Here is a 27,950-nt window from a genome sequence, read left to right as displayed (position 1 = left end):
ACAGGTAAAGATGTGTCATTTATGAAACTGTTGGTAGTTATAATTCATATCGAATTAAGTCATGTATGAATCAATGATAGTGTTAATTTATGTCGAATTAAAATGAATTTGTTAATTCCCACCACTGAAGGTAAGAAATCAAATAACTTGTAAGTAATATAGATGTGATAGGTATCCCTGATGGTTTTGACATATTTCCTGAGCGTTACCAGGGATACACGGCAGTGTTTTGAGCTGGTGGCTAACTCTGTGAAGGATACGGTGGCTGAGCCTTACTTCTTGTCTATCTTGCAGCATCTTCTGTGTATCCGGGATGATGTTTACTCTAGGTATCTGTACAATAAATATCATGGTACATGTATTTGTTAGAAAGCAAGAGGGCGATTAAGAGAAAACTTCTAATGAGTGAGAAAATTTGTGCAAGTGATTCTTTATAGATTTAATCAGTACATATATATAATTGTTAACTCAACACCCATCAATATTATAATTAAGTATAAACTTCACAAAGCATAAATATAAATGGATTTTTTTAAGTAAACTGAGTCATTCCATCTTTATACTCAGTATCTATGACAATTGAATATCACCATTGTGAAAGATAAATAGGAGTGATTCATCGAGCTGAAGTATATCTTAATGTTGATTTGAAACAATTGTAAAATTACTCTTAGCAAGCAAGAAAAGCTCGATCATTAAACAGATTACTGCTTTAATGTCTTTGCTTACCTATAAGATATGCAATAAAAATCAACACTGGTATTACCCATTGTTAATCTCTGAATCTCAGTCGTTTGTAACTTGTATCACTCCAGGCCACAATACTACAAGTTAATAGAGGAATGCGTGACCCAGATTGTTCTACATCGTTCAGGAACTGATCCCGATTTTAGACACACAATACGCTTTGATGTGGATGTTGACCCTCTTCTAAGTAAGTCTGTACACAGAGGACTGTTCAGTCTGCCAGCAAAAAGGAAAATATAATCAATTTTGATTTGTGAATTTGTTGATGGAGGATATACACAATATACTTCTAGAATTATTTACCTGTGTGATATCATAACTTTCTTTTGTATTACAGTGTCCTACTTTTGTAAACTGAACTAAATATTGAAACTGATGATACTTTTAAACAGAAAAATGTATTTTGTATCTGAGATGGGGGAGGATGGAATCAAATTTCATGGGTTTATTTTTAAGAAAATAACTTTTTTGTTGACTTGATTTTGTTGATAGATAGTATTTAGGAAATTGACTAGTAAACAAATTATGTGAAATTGTAACTGTATCATTTCACAAACATATGAATCAGTGGTTTATCTCAGAAATCGGTGAAAATTAAACCACCACAAAAATTGATGATTTTAGAGTATTGTGTTAAGAATCATGTCACTTAAGCTATTGTAATCAGGTCATGACAATTCTATTTCTACAGGCAGTCTGGAAGATAAATCCAAATTCGAGGATGCAGAAGTCAGTATTGTTGAAATGAACTCTAAATTAGAAACAGCCATAACTGCTAAACAGGAGTACGAGGCTCGCGCAATGACGTTAGAGGAGAGGGTGAAAAAATACGAGGAGGAACTTGTGGCAATGAAAGAGAAAGTAAGTCACTGGGATTCTGGAATATTAAATGGCCTTATATGGTAAAAATCACTAAAGCTTCCAGGTCCTGTGTATGTTTGTTTTATATATATATACGGAGTGTTGTGTTGGGTGCATGTTTAGATAGAAATATTATGTGCTATAAGGAACAAAGTGACACCAGTAAAGTCTTGTCATACTGCCTGCATTTGTTTATAAATTTATTGTCATTATAATTTGGCTGTATATTCTAAATCACTAGCATCTCACAAGATATTTTGACATTAATCAATTCGACAACAACTAATGGGATAAGGGGATGTGTTATGTTATTTCCTTATGTATATTAAGTCATCTAAAAAAAAAATAGAAAAAAAATTTACTTGAAATTGAAAAGCTTCACAACATAAAAGAAATGGCTTGCAATACATGAGTGTTTGGTGAGATGATAAGTAAAATGAGAGGCATAAAATCGTGAGTTTATAAGGACATCATTCAAGTCTGTGATTCTATGATACATACACTTACCAGTGAAATTTCTGAATGCTTTTTCTACTGGTCTTTTTGAGAGCCTATTAAAAAATTTCTTGATTCAAGAAAAAAGTTACAAAAGTCAAAGTCTACTACAAATAAGGCTCCTGCAGCATTTATAGTTCACAGCATGGTTTGACTACAACTACTAATGAACACTGTATAACTGGGTTGGCCTGAAAATACAGTCACTAATCCAACATAATTAACAAACTAAGTGACATGAATGCTATGTTATTGGTAAGCTCTTCCTGTAAGCTCTGATGGTAAGCTCTGCCAATAAGCACATATTTTTTTATTTTTATTTGCCACAAATCTTTACTAATCAGGAATTTGATCATGTTTCAATTTCATAAAGACAATGTAAGTGTACCTGTTGTGTAAATATGCAAAAGCAAACATAAAGTAAAATTTATTTTTAATTTATGAAATTAAAGGGTTATAAAGTCTGTGATTTATCTCTTTGATGCATTTCTTCATACTCCTCAATATAGATCATATCAAATAGAACGATTTGTTCATGTGCAGTTGCTTAATTGATAGATTGGTGTTTCAATTGAAATACCTGTGTCTTTGTCTGTCTAATAGTGACTTGACAACTAAAGTTATAGTTTGCGTTTTTTAGACACACTCTGATTAGTACTAATTACCATTTCATCTTTTGTCTAATAACTTCATACTAGGGTATGTTTATTGTGGAATAATTAATCAAAGATAATTAATGATAACGCATGTTAATATATAAAATTCAGGGTGAACTACTAAATTATAAATATCCCATTTTTAGGCTTAAGTCTTTTTTTAATATCTGAATGAAAAAGCTTAATATCTAATTTTTGTGACGTGTATAGTTTAACATTGAGTTGATTGATCAGAGAAATTTAGTGATAAAGTTTTGTTATTGTGCAATGGTTCCAGATTAGCTTTTCCTATAGGAAATACATGAAGTAATATACTTTTCAAATTGAATAGAAGTAATTATAGAAATGAAAAGACGGATTAAAAATCCTTTTTGTCAGTCTCTTCATAATCTAATTTTGAAAAGCAATTTTGAATAATTCCATATGATTTATTTGAATGTTATTCTGTCTATGTATATCACATGAATGGTACAATAATTGTGACATTAAGAGTGGACAGGACACTAACAGATCAGTGTTGTTATATTACATTGTGGTAACATTTCCTTTGCTTCCTTGCATGTTCCACAGGTAAAGTTGTATCAAATAACTAGTGTTAGTAGCAGCTCCATCTCCAGTTCCAGTACCATTGATGGTCCTTGTGCAGAGGTAGTACGGACGTCATGCATGGCATCACCCTAAAAACCTAACCAGCTGTGACGTCAATGAACATTGAGAAAAAATTATCAGTAATTTGTGAGGGAAAAAAATATATTTTCTGAAAGTCTATTAAGTTCAGAAGCACATTACCTTTCTGAAGGTACACATTTTTACATTTGGCTGAAAGAAATATCCCATGATAGGGACATTGGCAATGTTATATCTTAATATGATAGTAAATTTTGCCAGAAGAAGATAACAAAAAGAGAAGAGAAATTAAAGGGTTATTAATTGTCACAAATTTTGACTTCATACCACAGCTGGTAGGGACTACCATTCATTTAGTGTTCTGTATTTTAGCATGCTATACAATAATGCTTATCACTCCTTGACTTTCAGAGACTGGCTTTCAAACCTCAACCATTTGGTGTTGTATTTACTGCCACTAGATGGATGTATATATTAATGCTATGATTGTTTATCTGTAATTCTGTCATAATATGGATGGTATGACTAATTTTTGCCGTCTTAAATTTTTTTCTTTAAATGATTGGAATGTTTTTCTTTTCTAACCTAAAATCTAGATCAAATTCTGCTGTCTGCCATAACTTTCATCTGATGTGAAAATGAAGGAAAATGATAAGATTCAGATATTATAAACCACAACAAGACATCACATCTTTATTATAGAGTTTGGTTTTTCATGTAAATTTCCCCAGAAAAGGACTTCATCCATCTTGGTGATAGTGCGTGTGTAATGTATGGTTGTTTTGCCATATCTAGAGTTTACTAACCGATTCAACAAAATGAACTAAAACAAACCTAGCATCATTATAGTTTATTTTGTAAATGACTCATGTTGGCACTTAAGCTACATATTTTTGTATGTTAATATGAAAATACCTTATATGGTATTTTATGTAACTGTCATTCACATCATACTATTCGGCTAATATGTACCAACACAGCTGTACAGACATGTTACTATCAATCTTTTCATTACAATCATTGGCATATTAAACATTTGGAAGGGACGTAACTCTTCAAAGTAACTGCCAGACTCTGTTGACCACACCACTGTACTGGATAGATTTTCCCTGAAAATCGGAGTCTTTTACTCAGAATATTCTTATTAACTGTTAAGAGAATCACATCTCACATGTCCTATTCCTGCAGTAGACCTATAAAAACAATGAATGATACTCCTGAATTACACAAGCTGCATTTACAATTTGTCACTATAACCACTTAATGATAACGTAATGCAAAGCTACTTCAAAATATAACCATTCCCTAATGTTTGATTTTGAAGAAATGCTCCATTTTTATAACTCTTGATCTGAATATAATGAACACATATCTTCATAAGAAATCATGATGTACTACTTGCATGTGCATGTAGAATTATTCAAATATTTTTTTATTTATAACATCAAAATAAGAATGCAAATTTTGCTGCCCAATAAATGTATAGATACTACTGCTGGTAGATGTCAACCATTTACAGATAACCGGACAGGACCTGATCAAATTTATGTAACTTGGGTTTGGTCTCCTTCATCATGCACCTTAGATTAAATACATCGTTGACAATGCCTTATCCTCTTTGAGAATTACACAGTTGATATTGTGGTAATAAGATTATATAATTCATTCTGTCATTTCTCTATTACTAACTAGAGTTAAAAAAAGATTTCTGTACTTCACCAGTTAGGTGTTTTGTATCACAGGACAGATAAATTACTTGCATACCCAGCATAATCTGAAATAAGTAATGCTTGTTTTTTTTTCTGATAACTTCTATGCTATTTCATATAGTTACCTGTACTGGTCGAGGGATATGTCAACCTGGTTAATTGCACCCTTATTTGCTTTAAAATACCACCATTGTAGACCCCTATAGGTGCCTAGTGTTTGTAGTGTCATGCTCTTGGTTCTGACGTGTTCTCATGAAATTTTGTGTAATTGTCAATTTTATATCGAAAACCCAAAATTGTATTAAATAGAAAAATAAAACTTGATACATTATTTGAATCTTTAAAATTGTTTATTTGAATAAACATGTTTTAAGCATAAGAGGTTTGGGTTTTTAGTAGAAAATATAAATAAATAATAATAACAGTCATCAAATTCATAGTAACTAAGTATGGCATTAACATATTCATAAAATAAAAAGTAAACAAAAAATTAACATATGTAACTATGGGTAAGCAGGTGTTTTCTTTAATGTCATACTCGAGTACATTAATTGTTATTACTAAATTATGACATATAAATGTAATTAATGATCTAATGTGAATGAAGGATACCTGGTCGAAAATAATAAGTTTATTGTTAGTAAATAAAAAATAAGATATTGTATTGACGAGATCATGGCTATGGTGAAATGGTCAAGGAAAACAAAATGCAACATTGATAAACATTGGATGTTACAAGACAGTCTAGGGAGGGAATGGACTTTGAAAATTATAAATGTTAAAAGGACTGTTTACATATAATGAAGGTGTAAAATCATGGTCAAAATTCAGGATTCTACCTCAAAAATTTGTAGGTATAGCCAGATAGATGTAATTGAAGATACTTTGATTTATCGTTTTGTCGGGTTGGAGAATAAGTATTATTTTAGATTTTTTCTTTATATTGCAGCTGCGACTGGGAATAGGAAATACCATCAGCAACTCAAAAGCATTGGGTGGCCCAGGGAGTGGACCCCCACCACCTCCACCTCCCCCTCCTCCATTCCCTGGGGGTGGTGCTCCTCCCCCTCCCCCTCCTCCACCACCTCCTGGTATGGGTGGTGGTCCCCCTCCCCCTCCACCACCACCGCCTCCTGGTATGGGAGGTGGTATTCCTCCACCACCACCCCCTCCACCTGGAATGGGTGGTCCTCCTCCACCTCCACCTCCCCCAGGGACTCCACGACCTCCAGGGGCGCCCCCTCCTCCCTTCAGTCCAGCTGCTCCGTCCCCACCTGTCAATGCTCTACCACATGGAATGCAGCCCAAGAAGAAGTATGAGGTTGGAGCTCAGACCAAGCGGATTAACTGGAATAAGGTAAGGGAACATTGTCTCATTGCTGGTGTGTATGTGAATATGTAATAATATGTAGTTATAGTATAAAGTAAGGGTTGATAACTGTACCTTCATTGGTCACAATTTGGTAGAAATCCTTACACAAAAGATCAATTGTATTCTGATAAGCCCTTTTTACCAAATAAAGCATGTGTTGGCTCCTAGAGTTTATTGCAAAACAAAGATGGTACCTATTTTGGTTGCAGGACTTGTAGGAGTATAAATGGTGTTTGTTTTTATCAAAATTTGTCATAAATATTATTTGGAATCCAACTTAACATTGTTGTGTAACTCAGCATTTCCATTGTTATAGACAACACATATTGCACATATGTCCATTTTGATTCTTTTGAAATGTGACACATCATTTGATTGGTCAGTTGAAATAAATTAAAACTACATAACCATTATATTCCTTCCCAAATTTCTGATTTGAAATTCAGTTTTGATGGTAAATGTTCTGATATATAATTTATATAGGAGACTTTGAATAATGGACATAAGATGGGAGTAGGGGTGGTTGGGCGGGGCAGGGCTAACGCACTTGTCTTTAACCTAGCCATTCGGGGTTTGATTCCAAGAATTGATGTGAATAGGTATGGGGTCACCTGCCCAACCACATGGGATTTTCCTGGGTACTCCAGTTTCCTTCACAGTAAGACCCCTCATGCACTTCTCCCAGGGCCAACAAGACGTATTAATATAAGTTGGAAAATTTGTTGTAAAATTGATATTTTTAGTGTAATGAAAATGTCACAGTGTCACTGTGATTTACTTTGATTGCTGTTGATGTCATTATCTGTTTATATATACATATTCAGGGCAGAAATTGTATTGTTTATGGAACTGTGTGTACATATTTAGGGCCAGTTATTACTACTGCTCACTTGTATATGAATGCAGAAATCCATACATCATGTAGGCGAGTACTTTCACTATTGTGTGTACATCGGGGCCATTATTCATTAATGTATGTTCATCTGTTTCAGGTCAACTTGAAAAATATAGAGAAGGATTCCTTCTGGGTTACTGCCAAAGAACAGAAGTTTGAGAATGACAACATTTTCAAGGGTCTAGTGGAAAACTTTGGTACAATGTCCAAAAGTATGTATCAATGCATGAAAGTTAATGAGTATTGACTGTCTTTAAATGCCCTGAGGTGATGATATGTAAAAAATACCTGTATGTAAAACCAAACCAGTGATAAGTCTTGAATAGTTTATGTAAAGGTGATACACCTGGTGTTATGTTTCCCGTCTTCAAATTTCTTATACTTGTAAATATATCATTTCTATCAGAATGTAAATCCTATGAGTTGTATTCTTAACATTGGTTTTAATCACACTAACCTTTAACACTCAGAATAAGAAATACACATAGGGTATTATTTGAAAATTATGAAACACTAATAATGAAAACTATACTTAGTTAAGGGATTGATAAATAAACATCACATTTGATGGTGTCCGTATACATTCTATTGCTTGTCCATGTTTCTGTGATTCTGTTTGTCCTAGCATAAAGTTTGTGTTGAAGGCATCTCACCAACCCTTCACAGGTTTGATTCATGCTTACCACAGAAAAGGAATATCAAGTTATACATGTGATTAAAATTTCGTAACCATCTGTCGGTTTGATAGGTCACACTTGATGGATGTTTAGTCAAAATTTATAGGGTCAAAGGTCAGTTTTAGCATTTAAGTATATGCACAGGTATGGTATCCAAATGAGGGGTCATTTTCTAAAGTATCTTGAAATGAGACCATGTCACTCTGATTTCATTGCTGTAGGTTTTATGTTTAAGATAAAGAATATCATTTCTTTCTTCAGCTAAAAAGGTTGACACCACAGAAAATACTGAGAAGAAAAAAACAAGTAAAAAGACAAAGGAACTAAAGGTTTTGGAGGGAAAAGCAGCACAAAACTTATGTAAGTACCTGGAGGTTCCCTTTAAAGCAAGCATACAGCTTGTGTAAGTACCCGGAGGTTCCCTTCAAAGCAAGCATACAGCTTTTGTAAGTACCTGGAGGTTCCCTTTATAGCAAGCATACAGCTTGTGTAAGTACCTGGAGGTTCCCTTCAAAGCAAGCATACAGCTTGTGTAAGTACCTGGAGGTTCCCTTTAAAGCAAGCATACAGCTTGTGTAAGTACCCGGAGGTTCCCTTCAAAGCAAGCATACAGCTTGTGTAAGTACCCGGAGGTTCCCTTCAAAGCAAGCATACAGCTTGTGTAAGTACCCGGAGGTTCCCTTCAAAGCAAGCATACAGCTTGTGTAAGTACCCGGAGGTTCCCTTCAAAGCAAGCATACAGCTTGTGTAAGTACCCGGAGGTTCCCTTCAAAACAAGCATACAGCTTGTGTAAGTACCCGGAGGTTCCCTTCAAAACAAGCATACAGCTTGTGTAAGTACCCGTAGGTTCCCTTCAAAGCAAGCATACAGCTTGTGTAAGTACCCGGAGGTTCCCTTCAAAGCAAGCATACAGCTTGTGTAAGTACCTGGAGGTTCCCTTTAAAGCAAGCATACAGCTTGTGTAAGTACCCGGAGGTTCCCTTCAAAGCAAGCATACAGCTTGTGTAAGTACCCGGAGGTTCCCTTCAAAGCAAGCATACAGCTTGTGTAAGTACCCGGAGGTTCCCTTCAAAGCAAGCATACAGCTTGTGTAAGTACCCGGAGGTTCCCTTCAAAACAAGCATACAGCTTGTGTAAGTACCCGGAGGTTCCCTTCAAAGCAAGCATACAGCTTGTGTAAGTACCCGGAGGTTCCCTTCAAAGCAAGCATACAGCTTTTGTAAGTACCTGGAGGTTCCCTTCAAAGCAAGCATACAGCTTGTGTAAGTACCTGGAGGTTCCCTTCAAAGCAAGCATACAGCTTGTGTAAGTTAATACCTGTCGGTTTCTGTGCGAACCAGCACAAAACTTATGTAAGTACCTGGAGGTTCCCTTTAAAGCAAGCATACAGCTTGTGTAAAGCAAGCATACAGCTTGTGTAAGTACCTGGAGGTTCCCTTCAAAGCAAGCATACAGCTTGTGTAAGTACCTGGAGGTTCCCTTCAAAACAAGCATACAGCTTGTGTAAGTTAATACCTGCTGGTTTCAGTGGGAACCAGCACAAAACTTGTGTAAGTACCTGGAGGTTCCCTTAAAAACAAGCATACAGCTTGTGTAAGTTAATACCTCTCGGTTTCTGTGGGAACCAGCAAAGAACTTATGTAGGTACCTGGTGGTTCTCTTGAAAACAAGCATAGAGCTTGTGTAAGTTAATACCTGTCAGTTTCTTTGGGAACTAGCAGAGAACTTGTGTAAGTATCTGGTGGTTCTCCCATCCACCCCATAGAGCTTGTGTAAGTACTGTTGGTTCCCATGGCAACCAACTCAGAACTTGTGAAAATGCCAGCATAATTTGTACAATGGGTAAGTTCAAAGTCAAATCAGTACAGATCTGATTCTAATGAAATCAGCTCTGAAGTATTGTACAGGAAACTAATCTAAGGTTTGAAGTTTTGCTCATGTAATGTTTTTTGTAATTGTAATTTTATGTGTATTATAATTTCTCCTTTGTTACAGCGATCTTGTTGGGTTCGATCAAGGTACCGTATGAAGAGATACGGCGCCGTATTCTAGAGATGGATGAGTCACACCTGTCTACAGCACTACTGGAGCAGCTTATTAAGTACATGCCCGAGCCAGAACAGATCAACAAACTTGCTTCCTTCAAAGACCAGTATGATGACCTGGCCGAGTCTGAACAGTTTACAGTAACAGTAAGCTTATGTGTATTCAGCCTAATTAGTTAATTGTAACAAGGGATTCACTCTGTCTGAATAGGTTACAGCATCTCAGCTCAGTCTGAGTAGGTAACAGGTACTCAACTCAGACTGAATAGGTAACAGGTACTCAACTCAGACTGAATAGGTTACAGCATCTCAGCTCATACTGAATAGGTAACAGGTACTCAACTCAGACTGAATAGGTAACAGGTACTCAACTCAGACTGAATAGGTTACAGCATCTCAACTCAGACTGGTTACAGCTTCTCAACTCAGACTGGTTACAGCTTCTCAACTCAGACTGGTTACAGCATCTCAACTCAGACTGAATAGGTAACAGGTACTCAACTCATACTGGTTACAACTCCCCAACTCAGCCTGAATAGGTAGTACATACTCAACTCATACTGAATGGGTTACAGCAACTATACTCAACTTGACCAGAATAGGTTATAGCACAAAGTACAATTACTACTGTAAGGATAGATGTGTGTTGATTTAATTTTACCTGGGTCAGTTACAGCACATAAAACTGATACGACTATAATAGGATAGATGTGTGTCTCAACTCAGACTGGTTACAGCTACTCAATTAAGATTGGTTACTTTTCAAGAAGATGTCAGTGATCCAACGTCTCTTTGGTATAGCTGGTCTGATTAGATTACAGCTACTTAATTCAGACTGAATGGGTCACAGCAACTATACTCAACTTCACCAGAATAGGTTACAGCTAACCAACTCAGCACATGGAACAGTTACTACTGTAAAGATAGGTGTGTGTTGACTTGGTTTTGCCTGAGTCAGTTACAACATAGAACAGTTACTACTGTAAGGATAGGTGTGTGTTGACTTGGTTTTGCCTGAGTCAGTTACAACATAGAACAGTTACTACTGTAAGGATAGGTGTGTGTTGACTTGGTTTTGCCTGAGTCAGTTACAGCACATGGAACAGCTGCTACTGTAAGGTTAGGTGTGTGTTGACTCGGGTTTGTCTGAGTCAGTTACAACATAGAACAGTTACTACTGTAAGGATAGGTGTGTATTGACTTGGTTTTGTCTGAGTCAGTTACAGCACATAGAACAGTTACAACTTTAAGGATAGGTGTGTGTTGACTCAACTTGAATAAGTTGCTGTGCTTATGGCTTGCATTATTACCAATGTCTGCTGTGATCAGAGGGGTATACATTCTAAACTTATGATATTGTTGAAATTTATTTCAACATAAAATAAGATTTAAAGAAAAATTAGAAATCATGTTGATTATTTTCTTTGTTCTGTTTCAGATAAGCAGTATAAAAAGAATTACGCCTAGATTAAAGTCAATGCTCTTTAAAATGAACTTCCCTGAGCTGGTTTCAGAAATTAAACCAGTAAGTAAAATGTTAATGGTATTGTGATAAGATATCAAATTTCCTTGAATTATCTGAATTAAGACCAAAGATATGTTTTATGTTATTCCTACCATCAGGTGATGGTTTTTTCAAATTCCCGTTAACTTACTATTGATTAGAAAACAAAATGGCTCACAGGCAGCCAGCTTGGTTTTCGACATTCAAAAACTGTTATTACCTTTTCTTGGAGAGTATAAACTGTTATTACCTTTTCTTGGAGAGTATGTGATGGAAATTTCTCACATTATATCTGTATATTCCTTATGGTCTCTTGTACTTTCTTTATTATGGGAGAATAAGAGCAAACAGACGGCAAGAAAGGAAAGGATCAAACTATACAGATATACTAAATATATCATTTTGACCAACAATTTCCTTCTTTTTGTCTAGTTAACATTGATTACATGTGTTTTGTCTTTTATACAGTTATATCATTATTAGGTATTGAAAATATAAGTTGGCTGTTTCCTTGTTAAAGAGCAGTCATCATTAGAATATTCATCATCAGTTTTCCCAACTTTATCAATTATCAAAGGTAATGAGGAACAATGCTCTATACTGTGTTTTATCTATTCAGGACGTGGTAGCTGCCATCGAAGCCTGTGAGGAGGTTCGGAACAGTAAAAAATTCAACAGTCTATTGGAATTAATATTATTCATGGGAAACTATCTTAATGCAGGTTCCAGAAATGCTCAGTCTGTAGGGTTTGAACTGAGTTACCTGAGTAAGGTAAGTAAACACCAAAGTTCTAAAGAGCATTCTAGTGGACATTTCCCATGAGATGTCACACCAAATGCTGAAATGATTTGTTACATCTCTAACTAGCATTACAGCAATGAGTGGTTTTTGCTAACTAACCTGGCCAAAAGGGCCAAGTAAGCAATAGGGATACCGCTTTGTATGTCGTCCATTGTCTGCCGTCCGTCTTCTATCAGCGTTTACTATATTCTGCAATTTTTCATGAACAACTGAGCAGATTTAATCAAATTTGGTCTGAAGCATCCTTGGAAAAAGAAAGGAAGTTTATTGATTAATGGTCTAGGCCCCTGAGGCTTAAGAGAAAAAACAATTTCCCAATTTGGTCTGAAGCATGCTTGGTTGAAGGAAAATCAGTTTTGTATAAATGGTGGGTCTTGGCCTATAGGTATGGTAGAACGAAGTGATGTTCATGGATGGAAGCATTCTTAAAGTGGTTTACCAATATTGTGAATTTTATGGCCCCAGGCTCTCACATTTCCCCTGAGGAGGAGGTAAAGTTTACTATATTTTGTATTGGAAAAATAGATTTTTGGGTATAATTTGTTCAATTTTCAGTGGAAATATTTCAAACATGGTTAGAATTATGAGTGAAGGATGACGACTTGATGGTATGCCCATATTGATCCTGGTTGACCACCAGGGGCTGATGGGTTGGTCCAAAAAGGGTTACATTGATTTAAATTTCAAAAATCTTCTTTTCAATACCAAGGTATGGTAGAATCAAATGATCTTCCAGTATGAAATCATACTTAAATTACCAAAATGGCTCTCACATTTCTTCCTGGCAAGGAGGTTAGCTTTACTATAATTTTTATAGAAAAATTACATTTTTGATGATAACATTTATTTTCCTCTGGAAATAATTTTGTAAGATTTATTAGTATAGGATGACAGTGTTGATGGTATGCAGGTATTGACACTGGCTTACTATCATCTTGTTGAATTTCTTATAATATCTTTTATTACTCCAGGTCTTCTAGAGTGTTGCATAAATTTGTTCCTAGACAATACCAAGCTATATTCAAATATCAACATCAACAGTCAAAAACACAGGATCTACATCAAGATATACACTCTTTCTATAAGTTTCAAATATAAGATATATATGTATATATATAAAATGCTGAAGTTGAGGAGATGCCAGGAAATATTGATAATTGACAAAAGAAGACTACATTTTGCACTAGCACTTTCACTGTATTAGATTTTCAGGTGATATTTGCAATGGATAGTTGAGTTTCGTCACAAATTGTTATACTGATATATATATATATATATATATATCATGTTTGGGTTTTACACCAACAGCTGGGTGTGGGGGATAATGCCATGCTTTTCAGCTCCTTCTTAAATCTGGTTTAGAACAGCTGGAGAATATTAGCAACATTGAACAGAAGATTTCAGTTGTCTCCCCTGATAAATAGCATGCTTTGTGAGTTGATTCATTTTAGTATAAGTATGTATAGAATCAGCTTATTGAGAGTTGTTACCCCTGATAATTCATTCGTTGTGGATGCCCTTTGGCCTTGGGACCAGTACGTTATGCTCCTATTTCATGAATTTTCGGACCCAAACATTGAATTTTTTAAAGGGGCTCAAGTTTACTTTCAACATAGAAAATGTCTTCTGTATTGTCTAGTCTATTGCTGAATAACTCATTCAGTCTTTCAGATACTCATCAGGGTATGCGGTGAAGTCTGCGTCTTTGGTGGATGTTCTGCTAGTATGATTGAGTTCGAGGACTGTAGGTGTTGAATTGGGAATAAGAAATTAAATCATTATTTTTTTTTTCATATTTATATTGATTGGATCAGAATTAAAGTGCAAGATAGACATTGTTTTTTTAAGATTGTCAAGTCATTGTCTGTTTCTTCGTTTCATTAAATTCCATCTGTTGTTAATTTCAGACACAGTTAAACATGCATGTTTATCATTTTTTGCATAAGGGTAGTCTTTACTTATAGAATGTATTTGAATATGTTGAATATATATAGAAAAATAAGTAACTGTTTATATTATGAAAAAAAAAATTAGATTTATCTAGCAATAATGATTTTTTGACAGGTTAATTTTACACCAATGAAATGTCAACACCCATACTTAGCACTCTTCATGGATGGAGTAATTTTTTCAGCATATTCTTGTCTGTTTTATGTGTAATTATGAGATTTACATTTGATTGGGTAATACTGTCTCTCCGGGCCTCTTGTTCATATTCCTATTGTTTATGTAATGAGAAGTTAATAAATTTTTTAAGATTGATTTTCATGAAATGGAGCTCAGGCACAATATGCTAGCTGGTGATTGCCTTCTAACTAGTGGCTCATGAATCAGAAAAGGCTAAGACATTTTTGGTATTCCCCTGAATTTTATTCAATGGCCTGTAAATAGTTTGCAATTTAATTAGTCTGTTGAATACATTTACTTTATCATAATTTTTTTTTTGCTGGACGTTCTCACACACAGTAATGTCATGACTGTATACATTTACTGTATCATGTTTGTGTGCTGGACGTTCTCACACACAGTAATGTCATGACTGTATACATTTACTGTATCATGTTTGTGTGCTGGACGTTCTCACACACAGTAATGTCATGACTGTATACATTTACTGTATCATGTTTGTGTGCTGGACGTTCTCACACACAGTAATGTCATGACTGTATACATTTACTGTATCATGTTTGTGTGCTGGACGTTCTCACACACAGTAATGTCATGACTGTATACATTTACTGTATCATGTTTGTGTGCTGGACGTTCTCACACACAGTAATGTCATGACTGTATACATTTACTGTATCATGTTTGTGTGCTGGACGTTCTCACACACAGTAATGTCATGACTGTATACATTTACTGTATCATGTTTGTGTGCTGGACGTTCTCACACACAGTAATGTCATCACTCTGTTGACCACGTTTAGTTGATTAATAATGTATAGCTGGACCCCCAAATGATGATCTCACAGAAAAAAATTTATACTCACCATCAAAAGCCAATTACTGCCTTGCACTCATATTAAAAGTGCAAGATGATGCATTATCAAACAGTATATTTTAAATAAAATAGCTCATATCATCAGACATATAGCATAATTCAGCATCTAAAACAAAATTGAAATACAATTACAAAAAATTAAATTAAAAATGAAACAGTGAGGTAAGTCTTTAGTGAAACTACCAGGTAAATGAATATTGTTGCCTACACGCACTGTTGTATTTCCTAACCAGCTCCACAACACCAAGAGTCAGGATGGGAAGACCACTCTAGTCCATTACCTTGCTGATGTCATAGAACAGCAACACCCAGATCTCCTTACCTTCACAGAAGAGCTGTCCTATGTTGAAAGGGCTGCCCGAGGTTTGTATAGTGGTCCCCACTGACAGTAGATACTGTCCTGTGTTGAAAGGGCTGCCCGAGGTTTGTATAGAGGTCCCCACTGACAGTAGATACTGTCCCATGTTGAAAGGGCTGCTCGAGGTTTGTATAGAGGTCCCCACTGACAGTAGATACTGTCCTATGTTGAAAGGGCTGCTCGAGGTTTGTATAGAGGTCCCCACTGACAGTAGATACTGTCCTATGTTGAAAGGGCTGCCCGAGGTTTGTATAGAGGTCCCCACTGACAGTAGATACTGTCCTATGTTGAAAGGGCTGCCCGAGGTTTGTATAGAGGTCCCACTAACAGTAGATACTGTCCTATGTTGAAAGGGCTGCCCGAGGTTTGAGGTTTGTATAGAGGTCCAACTGACAGTAGATGATGAACAAAGAAAGTTAAGTCATTTTCATCAACATGTCTCTCTCTATTAAATTTGTGAGTCAGATTTCACTGAACTTTCATGTTTACCAAGGTAAAGCATGATGAAATATGTTGCTTTTCACAGCAATGCCATAGTTTTCATTTTACATCTACAGTAATCTTTGTTCATCATCATATATATATATATATACAGCATAAGCATTTATGGTCTGATTTTTATAGTGACTATTCAGTATTATCTTAATAAGATATAAATAGAAGACACACTTTACATATTTTGGAGATGAACTTCATAGGTTTTATTCTTTATTTGTTGTTTACTGGTGTGTAAACTGCATTTTTTTAACGATATTTTAAATGACATGTGTTAGCATGTTATGTTGAAATATCTGTAAAAAAAATGCAGTTTACACACCAGTAAACAACCAAAAAGGAAATTTTTTTCTTATATTTACATTTTGACATTGTTTGTATTTTTTCTTTTTTATGTTACTTTGAAAAATTACTGTTAATCATCATTCATTGGATGTTCTATACACTGAGGAACCAGTCTGACAACTGAAATAACAGGTCCAAGTGGTCCTAGAATGGCAGGCTCTATTTACTACCAAGAAACGTATAACAGGAGCACTAACATCATTTAGGATTAATTACCAAACCACAGTACTGAAACCTAATGAAAGTTTGTAATTAACATTGTGAACCAAAGATCAACGTCATTTCTGCTTCCTGTATATAAACAGTGCATCAAGAAAATAAGTGGCTATTGATAAGATATCTATGAAACTATAAGTTATACACAGGGAATAATGATGTATATGCCAAGTGATATTCTTCACTCATAGATAAACAAATTACTGCTACAAACGTTTACTAATATCTTTGTCACTGTGATTGTAGTGTCAGATGTTACTTTATCTTTGTCACTGTGATTGTAGTGTCAGATGTTACTAATATCTTTGTCACTGTGATTGTATGTTAATGTTACTAAAGCATCTGGCCATGGATTGTAAGTTTCAGATGTCATGAACATATCCTTTCCACTTGTAATTGCTATCAAAACAAGTGTTACAAAAATTTTGTCACTGTGATTGTAGTGTCAAAGAAAATAAACAAAGATTACAATCACTGTGATTGTAGTGTCAGATGTTACTAATATCTTTGTCACTGTGATTGTAGTGTCAGATGTTACTAATATCTTTGTCACTGTGATTGTAGTGTCAGATGTTACTAATATCTTTGTCACTGTGATTGTAGTGTCAGATGTTACTAATATCTTTGTCACTGTATACTGTAACAGTGTCAGATGTTAATACAAAAACTGTGATTATATGTCAGATGTTACTTTATCTTTGTCACTGTGATTGTAGTGTCAGATGTTACTTTATCTTTGTCACTGTGATTGTAGTGTCAGATGTTACTTTATCTTTGTCACTGTGATTGTAGTGTCAGATGTTACTTTATCTTTGTCACTGTGATTGTAGTGTCAGATGAAATGCAAAAAGGGACATTATATCATGGTTAGAAAAGTTGCAACAGAATTGGATGTTAAGAAAATACAAAGCAAGGGGCCATTATAATGATAAGTTTCCAGATGTCATGAACATATCCTTTCCAGTTGATAATTACTATCAAAACAAGTTTGCAAAAATTTGTCATTGCAAATTAAGTCAAAGAAAATAAACAAAGATTACATTATATCATGGTTAGTTTTGTAACAGGGTCAAGAAAGTACAAAAAGGGGCATTATATCATGGTTAGTATACTGTAACAGGGTCAAGAAAATACAAAAAGGGGTATTATATCATTGTTAGTATACTGTAACAGGGTCAAGAAAATACAAAAAGGGGCATTATATCATGGTTAGTATACTGTAACAGGGTCAAGAAAATACAAAAAGGGACATTATATCATGGTTAGTATACTGTAACAGGGTCAAGAAAATACAAAAAGGGGTATTATATCATTGTTAGTATACTGTAACAGGGTCAAGAAAATACAAAAACGGGTATTATATCATTGTTAGTATACTGTAACAGGGTCAAGAAAATACAAAAAGGGGTATTATATCATTGTTAGTATACTGTAACAGGGTCAAGAAAGTACAAAAAGGGGCATTATATCATGGTTAGTATATTGCAACAGGGTCAAGAAAATACAAAAAGGGACATTATATCATGGTTAGTATATTGCAACAGGGTCAAGAAAATACAAAAAGGGGCATTATATCATGGTTAGTATACTGTAACAGGGCCAAGAAAATACAAAAAGGGACATTATATCATGGTTAGTATATTGCAACAGGGTCAAGAAAATACAAAAAGGGGCATTATATCATGGTTAGTATACTGTAACAGGGTCAAGAAAATACAAAAAGGGGCATTATATCATGGTTAGTATATTGCAACAGGGTCAAGAAAATACAAAAAGGGGCATTATATCATGGTTAGTATACTGTAACAGGGTCAAGAAAATACAAAAAGGGGCATTATATCATGGTTAGTATACTGTAACAGGGTCAAGAAAATACAAAAAGGGGCATTATATCATGGTTAGTATACTGTAACAGGGTCTAGACAGTACAAAAAGGGGCATTATATCATGGTTAGTATACTGTGACAGGGTCAAGAAAGTACAAAAAGGGGCATTATATCATGGTTAGTATACTGTAACAGGGTCAAGAAAATACAAAAAGGGGCATTATATCATTATTATTGTGCTGTAAGATTTTATATTGAAGTAAGCCCTGTGTAAAATATTTGGTGTTTTGATGAGTAGTCATCACTGGAAATTTATTGATTTGTGAGTAAAGATAGTATTTTCCTTCTGCTCTATAAGGAAAAGATGATTCACAAAAGTTTGTACAGTCGAATCTACCTTAAAGAACGCTATTTTCTGCTCCTTTCAGTGTTCTTCATGAGACAGGTTTTATGATGTACTTGAATTAAGTTTTAAGAAACTTTCATGTCTGATGTTGACCTTGACTTTGGTGACGTGTTCCTAACATCAGCAAGGGAACAGCAGTCCGTCCTCAGTGGGATGTACAAGAAAATGGACAATTTGTACAAAGGCATGGCCAAGTTCTATGCCTTTGATGTAAAAAAATATACAATGGACGAGTTCTTTGCAGATCTCAAGGCATTCAAAGAGCATTTTGTGGTAATTGTTTTTTTTTTATATACAGACACACTTATAATTAATGTTTTGTCTTCAACAATCACAACCTTACATCATTCATGTTGGTCTATATCTTATAATGATAATTTGTTCTCTTGTCTGTCAAAAACACGGAAGTCACTTAATCCAAATTCTTGCATTGACAGTGTTTTGTGATTGAAGTATGTATTTTGATACATGGTCCCCATGGTCTCATGTCTTTATTGAATGTTTTTCATGTTTTCATAGAAATATTGATCATACTAGTGACATCTTTTAAAACTGAAACACTGTCCATGAGCCTGTGCCCCTGTGAATTGCATACACCTGTAGTGAGGCGAACAAAATACACAATCAAAGATTGTTATTTCAACAGGAAGCTGTAAAAGAAAATGCCAAAATTCGAGAAATGCAGGAGAAGATTCGCCGAGCTAAAGAGGCTAAGGAGCGCGCTCAGAAGGAAAAGGAGGCTAAAATAGCGAGGAAGAAAGCACTGGTTGATGTAACCATTGGTATGTCAACATTACAAGGATTGGACAGACTCTGGAGTTTATTTGTATCTTTTAAAAGTAGTGATCACCATTGTTCATTTAAATAGATGGACTTGATACCAAACATAAAATTTGGACCAAAAAGAGATTTCTTTTACACAAGCTTTTTTAAATTTAGAGGATACATATACAATTTTAAGAAACTTTCATGTCTGATGTTGACCTTGACCTTGACCTTGGTGATGTATTCCTAACATCAGCACAGGAACAGCAGTCTTTCCTCAGTGGCACTTGCAAGAAAGTTGACAATATGTAGGAGGGCATAGCCAAGTGCTATGCTTTGTAAATAAATATTAAGGAAGATTGACAATCTTTATTTTCTGTTTTCTTTCTCGATGTGAAGAGATATTGTAGTGTTATTGAATGGCTAGCCTTGAATAACCAGGGACATAGTTATAGATAGTTTAAACGTGTTCCCTTTGTGTTTCAGATGATGACCAGGAAGGAGTGATAGACAATTTACTAGATGCTCTGAAGACAGGATCAGCCTTTAACAAGGGAAGAGATGGCAAGCGTCGAACACCACGTGCCGCAGGAGGTAAATTTATCCTAACGGTCGTTTACCGTGATTGTAATATCATACTCAGAATCATAGTGTGGGTTATGTTGGCTCTCTGTGTGTTTTCTTGGAACGCGGGGCTGATAATGATAATGAAATTTAGATACTAACATGGGTAGAACTTATGAATTAGGTCTGAGATAATGGTTTATTAATGTTGAAAAAATGTTATAGAAAAGTGAGTGTTGTAAAAGATGGCAGATTTATGAGAGAGGGCAGCAGTGTGAAAGATCTTTTCCTAGTACAGAATATCACTAGTGTGGTGTTGCATTGTTGTATCTTAAAATATGTCACACTGCAGTGCTTTAAGTATAGTTGTCCACACAGGGCTTATTGTTTTTGTGCATTTCACAAAGCGTTTTTTTTAAATGCACTTCCAGCAAAAATGTGCCAGATTTTTGTGTAGAGATTGTATTCAATGACTTTCTTAATGCTGTTGTATATCTTATGTGTAAGAATAAACATAAATATATATTATTCATTATTTCTGTGTTTACATGTACTATATAAGTCTTTTTATCTACATGTAGACGATATGAGAATTCAATCATATAGTTACTTGGAAAAAATCAATTATTGTATGTAACTGGAATACATCTTTATGCAAGCTTCTTTATATCTTTCTATTTGTTTAAAAGATCTTTTCTATATAACATAATAACAAACTAATACCTCTAATATCTAGAAATATCAGGAACCTGCAGATAACAAATTTTAATTTGGAGTCCGGGTTATAACATATCATTGTTGTATTTTATTAGTTGGCTACCTAACTCCAGGTAACAGGGATATACGTGTATTTAATGGTTTAAGAGGACATGGTCTATCCAACCAGTACTTTGAAACAATATATCAGTGAGATTTTCAATCTAGTTAAACAGGCTGCAGGACTATAATCGTTATACTCCTGCCTGTATGTTAAACTGTAAAAAAAAGAAAGTTACTCATTCAGTCTGATTCTATTCCATTTGTAAAATATTGTTTTCATCATTTCATGATCATATAACTTACTGAAAAAGTTGATAAATTTTGCTTAAACTTGCAACAAAATGTTGAACTGCATCACAGCAAATTTCATTGAAATATTCAGGACTTACCAGTACATACAGACTTCCATATTCACTATGTGATACATCATTATATCGTATTAGGTTGTAACCCTTTGAATTTGATGGAGCTGTAATTGACACATCAGTCTGTTTTTCCAGATTTGATATCAAAATAATTATCTCTGATTTATCTGTCTTAAAAAGATGTATGTTCATATCATAAAATTATGAGGTAAACTAAGATGTTCTGTGAGAAAATAAACACACCAGATAAGTATTGGTTGGATCTGACACAAGGTTTATCTATTACCTCCCTTAGAAAGGTCAAGGTGATTTTGTTCTCTTCCCCAGTAGTTGGGTTTGGGTACTTGTGCAAGAAGTAACAAATATCCTGATGGGATAGGAAGATTCTGTTTCAAAAAATCAATTAGTTTTAAGTCCTTTATTTTTTACACAAACCATTCTCTTTTTACGTAATTCACAAATCTGTTTGTGATGGTAAGATTTCATCTTGTTTCTGGTGTTTCCATTTTCTGCTGTGTCAGCACTTTTCTTTTTACACTTTCCTTTATAGTTACTGGTGTCAGTATTAGAGACGTGCAAAGGATACAGACATTGACTTTAGAAGGTTTATTTCATAAATATTTTACCATGACATGGTGGTTTGGTTAAGGATTGATTAGCAACAATTTCTCACCTGAATTATTTTTTTAGATCCTCATCTAAAATGGAAATCGGGTAATAAGCTTAAACTTGTAAAATTCACCCTAAGATTGTCAGTTTGTTAAAATTGAAATGTTGAAAATTCTGTGTATGTCAATATTTTTGTAAGTTTTTAAGTTAATAAGAAAATTTATTTTCAGCAGATATAAGTGAGATTTTCTCGTAGTAAAATTCATGTGGGTTAAAAAATAGAGTCTAAGTAACACGTAAAATAGTTTTTATTGTGTGTTTCTGGGGAACATACTTCTGGATTTGATGACAAATCTGAATTTTGTTTAAAGCATGCATAGCATCAATTAAACAAAATTTTTGCCTATGTGTCAAATTATTTGATACATCATATATTGACAAAATACCAGTCATGATAGAGTTGTTAGCTATATATGTAAGACATCATCTTGTTATCATTATGAGTCTTTGCACTGCTCAAGGAATTGTAATGTTTATGAACAGAGATATCACTTCTACCATTATCCTTTCTGTCTGTACAGTCTAAAGTCCACAAACAGATTATCGTGTAGATTACCTGCTCTCACAGCCTTCTCATCTTTCTGTGTTGCTCAATACTATCTGTTTCTTCCACCTATGCACCTCACAGCGGATAGATTCTCCACACTCTCACGATCTAGAGTGTGGCATAATCGCCCCCCTGTCAACGGAGTAGATATGGACCAGCTCACCAACGCTATTGAAGGCAGCGTGATGCACCGCTCTTCTCATTGGTTGGTCCCATTAAATTAAGGTTTTCGTGGAAGTCAGTGTTGTGAAAATCAAGCATGAAATGTGTAGCCTTTGTCAGCATAGAAATCTGGGAAAAATATACAGCATGGTGTCTTGGAACCTCAAACAAGCATGTAAAAATTAGCATATATGTGTACATGCTCAACAATACTTCATATGAAACCATATATATGCATTGTAAGTATTGAGAGCATGCAATTTGAAGGGGAAAAAAGACAGAAATTTTAAATTTCAACATCTTTTGGCAGTACATATTCATTACTGTGTATCTGGTTTGACAGCCCACAAATCATTCTGCACAGTCACATGTATAGTACTTGTCTGCTAATGGATACAAATGTATTTTGTTGAAGTATATCAACATTACACATACCACTTCTCCAAGCTTCATGGCTTCCTTGTTTGCCAATAGATAAATATGCATTTTGTCAAAGTATATCTAAATTACACATATCATGCACTTCTCCAAGCTTCGTGGCTATCTTGGCTATGCTGACACTTTTGAAGAAACAGCTTTGACCTGTAGATGTTTTATGTTTTTTTTTCATGGTATTTGTTATCCCATTAAATGGCTATTTTACGTTTTAATGTTGATTCCAGCTTTTATTTTGTAATTACCTCAACATTTCTTATAGACTAATGCTTTAGTAATTTGGTTTTTTAGTTCGATTTCTCCGTGGAAGTTTGTCCTGTGTGTAATATGTGCATTCTTTGGTTGCTTTTTCTGGACAATTGTGTCCATGTAGCTGAATTATTGCAAAAGTTCATCAACAAAAGTTTGTTTTATATTGATACCTTGTTAACATTTTATCATTTTAATTTCATTTTCATATCCTTTTATATGAATATCATTTTTATTTTCTAAGCATTCTTTATTTACTTTTATTTTCATATAATCAATCCCTCTCCAATCTGAGGTATTGTTTCTTAAGTATCTATACTCAAAATTTGTTCAAGCTTGTTACACATTTAAAAAAAGGAAGATGTGCTCGGGTGTGGAGTATGACAAGTATTTAGTAAGATTAATGTATGTGATGATTAGGTGTAAGATTTGAATCGATCAAGGATTGTATTTAGAGTGGATTTTGACGATGATTGACATAAGAGTATGACAGAAATTGCAATAAGATCCAGTGATATGACTAAAATTTATTAAGGTTAGGATATTACAAAAAATGAATGAGTGTTTTATGATAATAATTGGATCAAGGTGACAAGGATTATGGAAGGTGGTGTGAATTATGACAAGATAAACTTACTTCATAACTTAGTGTTGCAATTTTATTGTTGTTTTTGTTGTTTAAATGTCAGTTTGTGTACACAATATTTTATATACATTTATGTGCTTATTTTGCTTTGCTTTTTTTCTGGTTTTTTTTATATATATATATATATATATATTTTGTGTTTTGCTTCTTTTCTTTGGATGTGCAGACCAGACTCTCCCATGCATAATGTTTTATAATATGATTATTTGTGTTTTGTGTATTTGTTTGACAGTATTAATCATTGGATGGTATTTTGTAATAATATTCTGATTTACCACCAAAAATTGCAAGTAATACATATGTGTACTGGTATTGAAGAGAATGCTTACAATTTGTAATTGTCTTGAATATGATCGGTTGACAATGACACAAGTAAATAACACATGTGACCCTGAGACAGATAAATCCCGAACTCCAGAATGAATTATATCAAACATTTAGCATGAATTTAACTCAACACAAGTTCTAGTTAGATAAACAACGTATCGCTGAAATAGGATTCTGACCAGATGAAATGATCATGTTTTCAGTTAAGGATGCTTATTCTGGTACTGGCAGTGGTTTGTCTATAGTCACAAGGCAATTCAGGCTCTAGAGGTGTATATTAATCCCAAACAGAACCTGATGAAGCCAGTTGGTATCAGGGTTTATATGAACTGTATGTAAAATGTAGACACTTTAATTTCAGCGCGTGTGAACCAGGCGTGGAGAACCAGGGTAGTTACAAGGTGACACAAGTCTGTCCTGTATACAATAACATACAAAGTGTATACATTAATGACTTGATGTGACATTGTCTTAACACCAGTCAAAAAACATCCTTATAACTTTCACAGGAAAATCATTCTATATTTCATTTATGTGTTATTTGTATTTTTGTGATTTTATATATAACATTCTATAAAGTTGAAGAAAAAAACGAACATAAATGGGAGAAAAAGAAAATATTGTAAATTTGCTGTAAATTCCTTAAAATAGTTGAAAACAAATCAAAAATAATAAATGATTTCTTTAAGTGAAGATGGAAGACAAGATTCTAATGAAATGTTGAGACACTGCTTCATAAAGCTTTCTTCCTAGATAAATACTATATATTATATCTAATCACTGTCCAGGAGTAGGTATCATCATTTATCTCCCTTTATAAGGCAGCCATTTACTAAATATAGATCACTTTTTATTTAAACCTATATGATACTGAACATTTAATGTCAAATAAACATGTCACCTGCATGCTTGCTAAAATACTTCAGTATATGTTAACCTGTTGAAAAGTATAATTTAACGTCTTCCTGATCCAAAAACACATTATATTACAATACTTGCTTTTCTAACAAAATGATTTTGACAGAAATTTTGAATTCTCCTTTATAAAGATTTTTGTAAAAATGTTTTAATGATGTTGTAATTTTTTTCTGATGCTTCTAAATGAATACCATGTTAAAATATTCTAATTGTGTAAAAAATTTTGATAAAATATATATATATAATTCAGAGGTATGATGAGTAAACAAAACCAGAAGCTAAATATGTTAAATATAGTCTCATAAAAGGTCTCAGCTTTGATGGTGCATGTTGACTTTATAAAAAAAAGGCTTTATTGTTAGGAATGTTTCAGTGTGTTATGATATGATTCAAATTTATTTACTGTGAATGTCTTTTTGTTATTTTCGCCAATCTAACATGTAATCCATCAAGTTACCTCCCCTTGTCCTAATCAATGGTTTTCATGAACTACAATTATTCTCTCTTAAAGAAATATTTCTGATGATTTGTGATGAATTTTTTAACATATTTCAGATGACTAATATGTGGGTAAAAAGATATTTTGAATTTTGTGATTGAACTGTTTGGTAGTTGTATGGACACAAATTTGTTTCGTTTTCAACCTAGTTATTTACATTGCGTTTATTTGTAAACTGCCTATCAACCATTTCAATTCTTTATTTTAATTATTAAAAATAATTTAATAATTTATTTGTAAGCTCATATGGTTACAATTTTAATAAGAATGTTCTTTTGTCTTCTAGCTGAACGCCGAGCCCAGCTATCTCGGTCAAGGTCACGACAAAATCTTCTCCAGGTGGATAATTCAACAGTGCGAGAAATTTCATTTGAGGATGTGCTAAATTCAGACACTCCACCGCGTGAACGGACTAGTGTACCTGTGGAAAAACCAAGGGAGCGAAAACGCGAACGGAGGAAGCCATCTGAAGGAGAAAGCGAAGCAGAAAAACTTTTAGCAAGGTTGAAAGAATTATGATGAGCTAATCGTTTCAAGAGAAGAATGTTATTGAAGGGACCAAAACATGATGATACATATCTGATGTTGTTATATATGTGTTGACCTTCCGTTTTTGAGAAAGTTATACTGTATATATTGAAATGTTAAACATATATCCCAAAACCATGTACATGGCTACTTTATAAAGTCACAACTTTAGAAAATGTTTCTAGAAATGAAAATATATTAGAATTGTGCCTGAAATATGGAGAACTGAATTGTGACATCTGATTGACATTGTAAAGTTTACAGGTAGAAGATTATAGTGTAAATTGTTGTACAAGATCATTATTGGCAAAACAGCTCTAACCTTTACAATATTGTGAAGGACAAGTTCACTTGAAATCAAAAGTTGAAGAGTTGTGGGGTTTTGATAGCATTTTTGTTGTCTGTCCATGATTCGGGCAATAGCATTCCCATTAAAAACATCTTCTGAAGAACCTGAAGGTTCAGAATTTTAAGATAAGGCCTGTAACTTGCTTAGGAGAAGAGCTAATTAAATTCTATTTACCTTTTATGGTCATCTTGGACAAAGATGTTTAAAATTTCATCTTCAGAACTGAAAATACTATAGTTAAAACTATATAATATTCATCATGTAATTTATGGAGATAGACTTTAACTCATTTGTCATAACAGACCGAACTGTGCTGTCTAGTCACTTTTGTCCTTCAGCATGAACCTAGAAAACTTATTTGTTCAAATCAACGACCTTGACACACTTACAAAAAAAAAAAAAACCAAACAAGGTGAACATTTAAGATTTATTTACAAGGTTGTCTAAATGGTATGAACTTGATAAGACATGAAGATATTGATTCTAGTTGATCAATTATTATTTCTATAATTTTTATATACTATGATAATCCTCTGATAACGATAATGTCTGACAAAGCAACCCTTTAGAGAATTATTTACCCTATATAAAATGTGTCTTTATAGATGAGTGAGAAAAAGGAACATTGTGAATTTTTTTTTTATTTCAACTTACCTGATGTATAAAGAAATTAAACGGAACTACCTAGTTTAAACTAATCATCACTTAATTAAATTTTGAAAAAACAACCTTCCACTGTAATATTGTACATCACTAATGAAATATCGCTAAGATATTTATATTCACAATAATTTGTTAGAAGAGATGGTTTTAAAATCTTATTGTTCTACAGTATAACATGCTAGTTCAAAGTAAACTTTTCAATTATTCAAAACTTTGAACATAAATCACTTGACTGTACATTGCACTATTGATGATAGTATAGTGTACTTTCTAATGTAAAGGGTTTACAGTATACCTTGTCTGCTAAAAACACATTTCAGTGCATAAAATATGATAGAAAGGTTTTATTTTCTGTGTGTATATATCATCTTCAGCAGATGGCTATCAAGTAATTTCATTTAATCTTGAGAAAAAATTTAAAGTTAGTAAAAATGTGAATTATTTGGGCATTACATGTAAAACTA

The 27,950-nt window shown here is 33.9% G+C and overlaps 1 protein-coding gene across 1 annotated transcript in view; it reads left to right on the top strand.

Moving 5' to 3' along the window:
- LOC132543833 (protein diaphanous homolog 2-like) overlaps positions 1-27,641 on the top strand; it is a 61,106-nt gene extending 33,465 nt beyond the window's left edge. The window contains exons 10-24 of the mRNA XM_060207350.1: positions 213-329; positions 816-934; positions 1,439-1,608; positions 6,045-6,452; positions 7,460-7,574; positions 8,301-8,399; positions 10,036-10,232; positions 11,524-11,610; positions 12,209-12,361; positions 15,629-15,758; positions 17,686-17,728; positions 19,116-19,314; positions 19,688-19,823; positions 20,293-20,400; positions 26,233-27,641. Coding sequence (XP_060063333.1) covers positions 213-329; positions 816-934; positions 1,439-1,608; positions 6,045-6,452; positions 7,460-7,574; positions 8,301-8,399; positions 10,036-10,232; positions 11,524-11,610; positions 12,209-12,361; positions 15,629-15,758; positions 17,686-17,728; positions 19,116-19,314; positions 19,688-19,823; positions 20,293-20,400; positions 26,233-26,465 — 2,314 coding nt within the window. The 3' untranslated portion in view covers positions 26,466-27,641. The remainder of the gene's footprint in view (positions 1-212; positions 330-815; positions 935-1,438; positions 1,609-6,044; positions 6,453-7,459; positions 7,575-8,300; positions 8,400-10,035; positions 10,233-11,523; positions 11,611-12,208; positions 12,362-15,628; positions 15,759-17,685; positions 17,729-19,115; positions 19,315-19,687; positions 19,824-20,292; positions 20,401-26,232) is intronic.
- The last annotated feature ends 309 nt before the right edge of the window (positions 27,642-27,950 follow it).

Source organism: Ylistrum balloti, unplaced genomic scaffold (genome assembly GCF_031769215.1).
Source record: "Ylistrum balloti isolate Yb309-2 unplaced genomic scaffold, AGI_CSIRO_Ybal_v1 Utg369586, whole genome shotgun sequence".
NCBI lineage: Eukaryota > Metazoa > Mollusca > Bivalvia > Pectinida > Pectinidae > Ylistrum > Ylistrum balloti.
The sequence above is the reverse complement of the archived record's forward strand: the minus strand, read 5'-3'. Positions and strand labels throughout refer to the sequence as shown.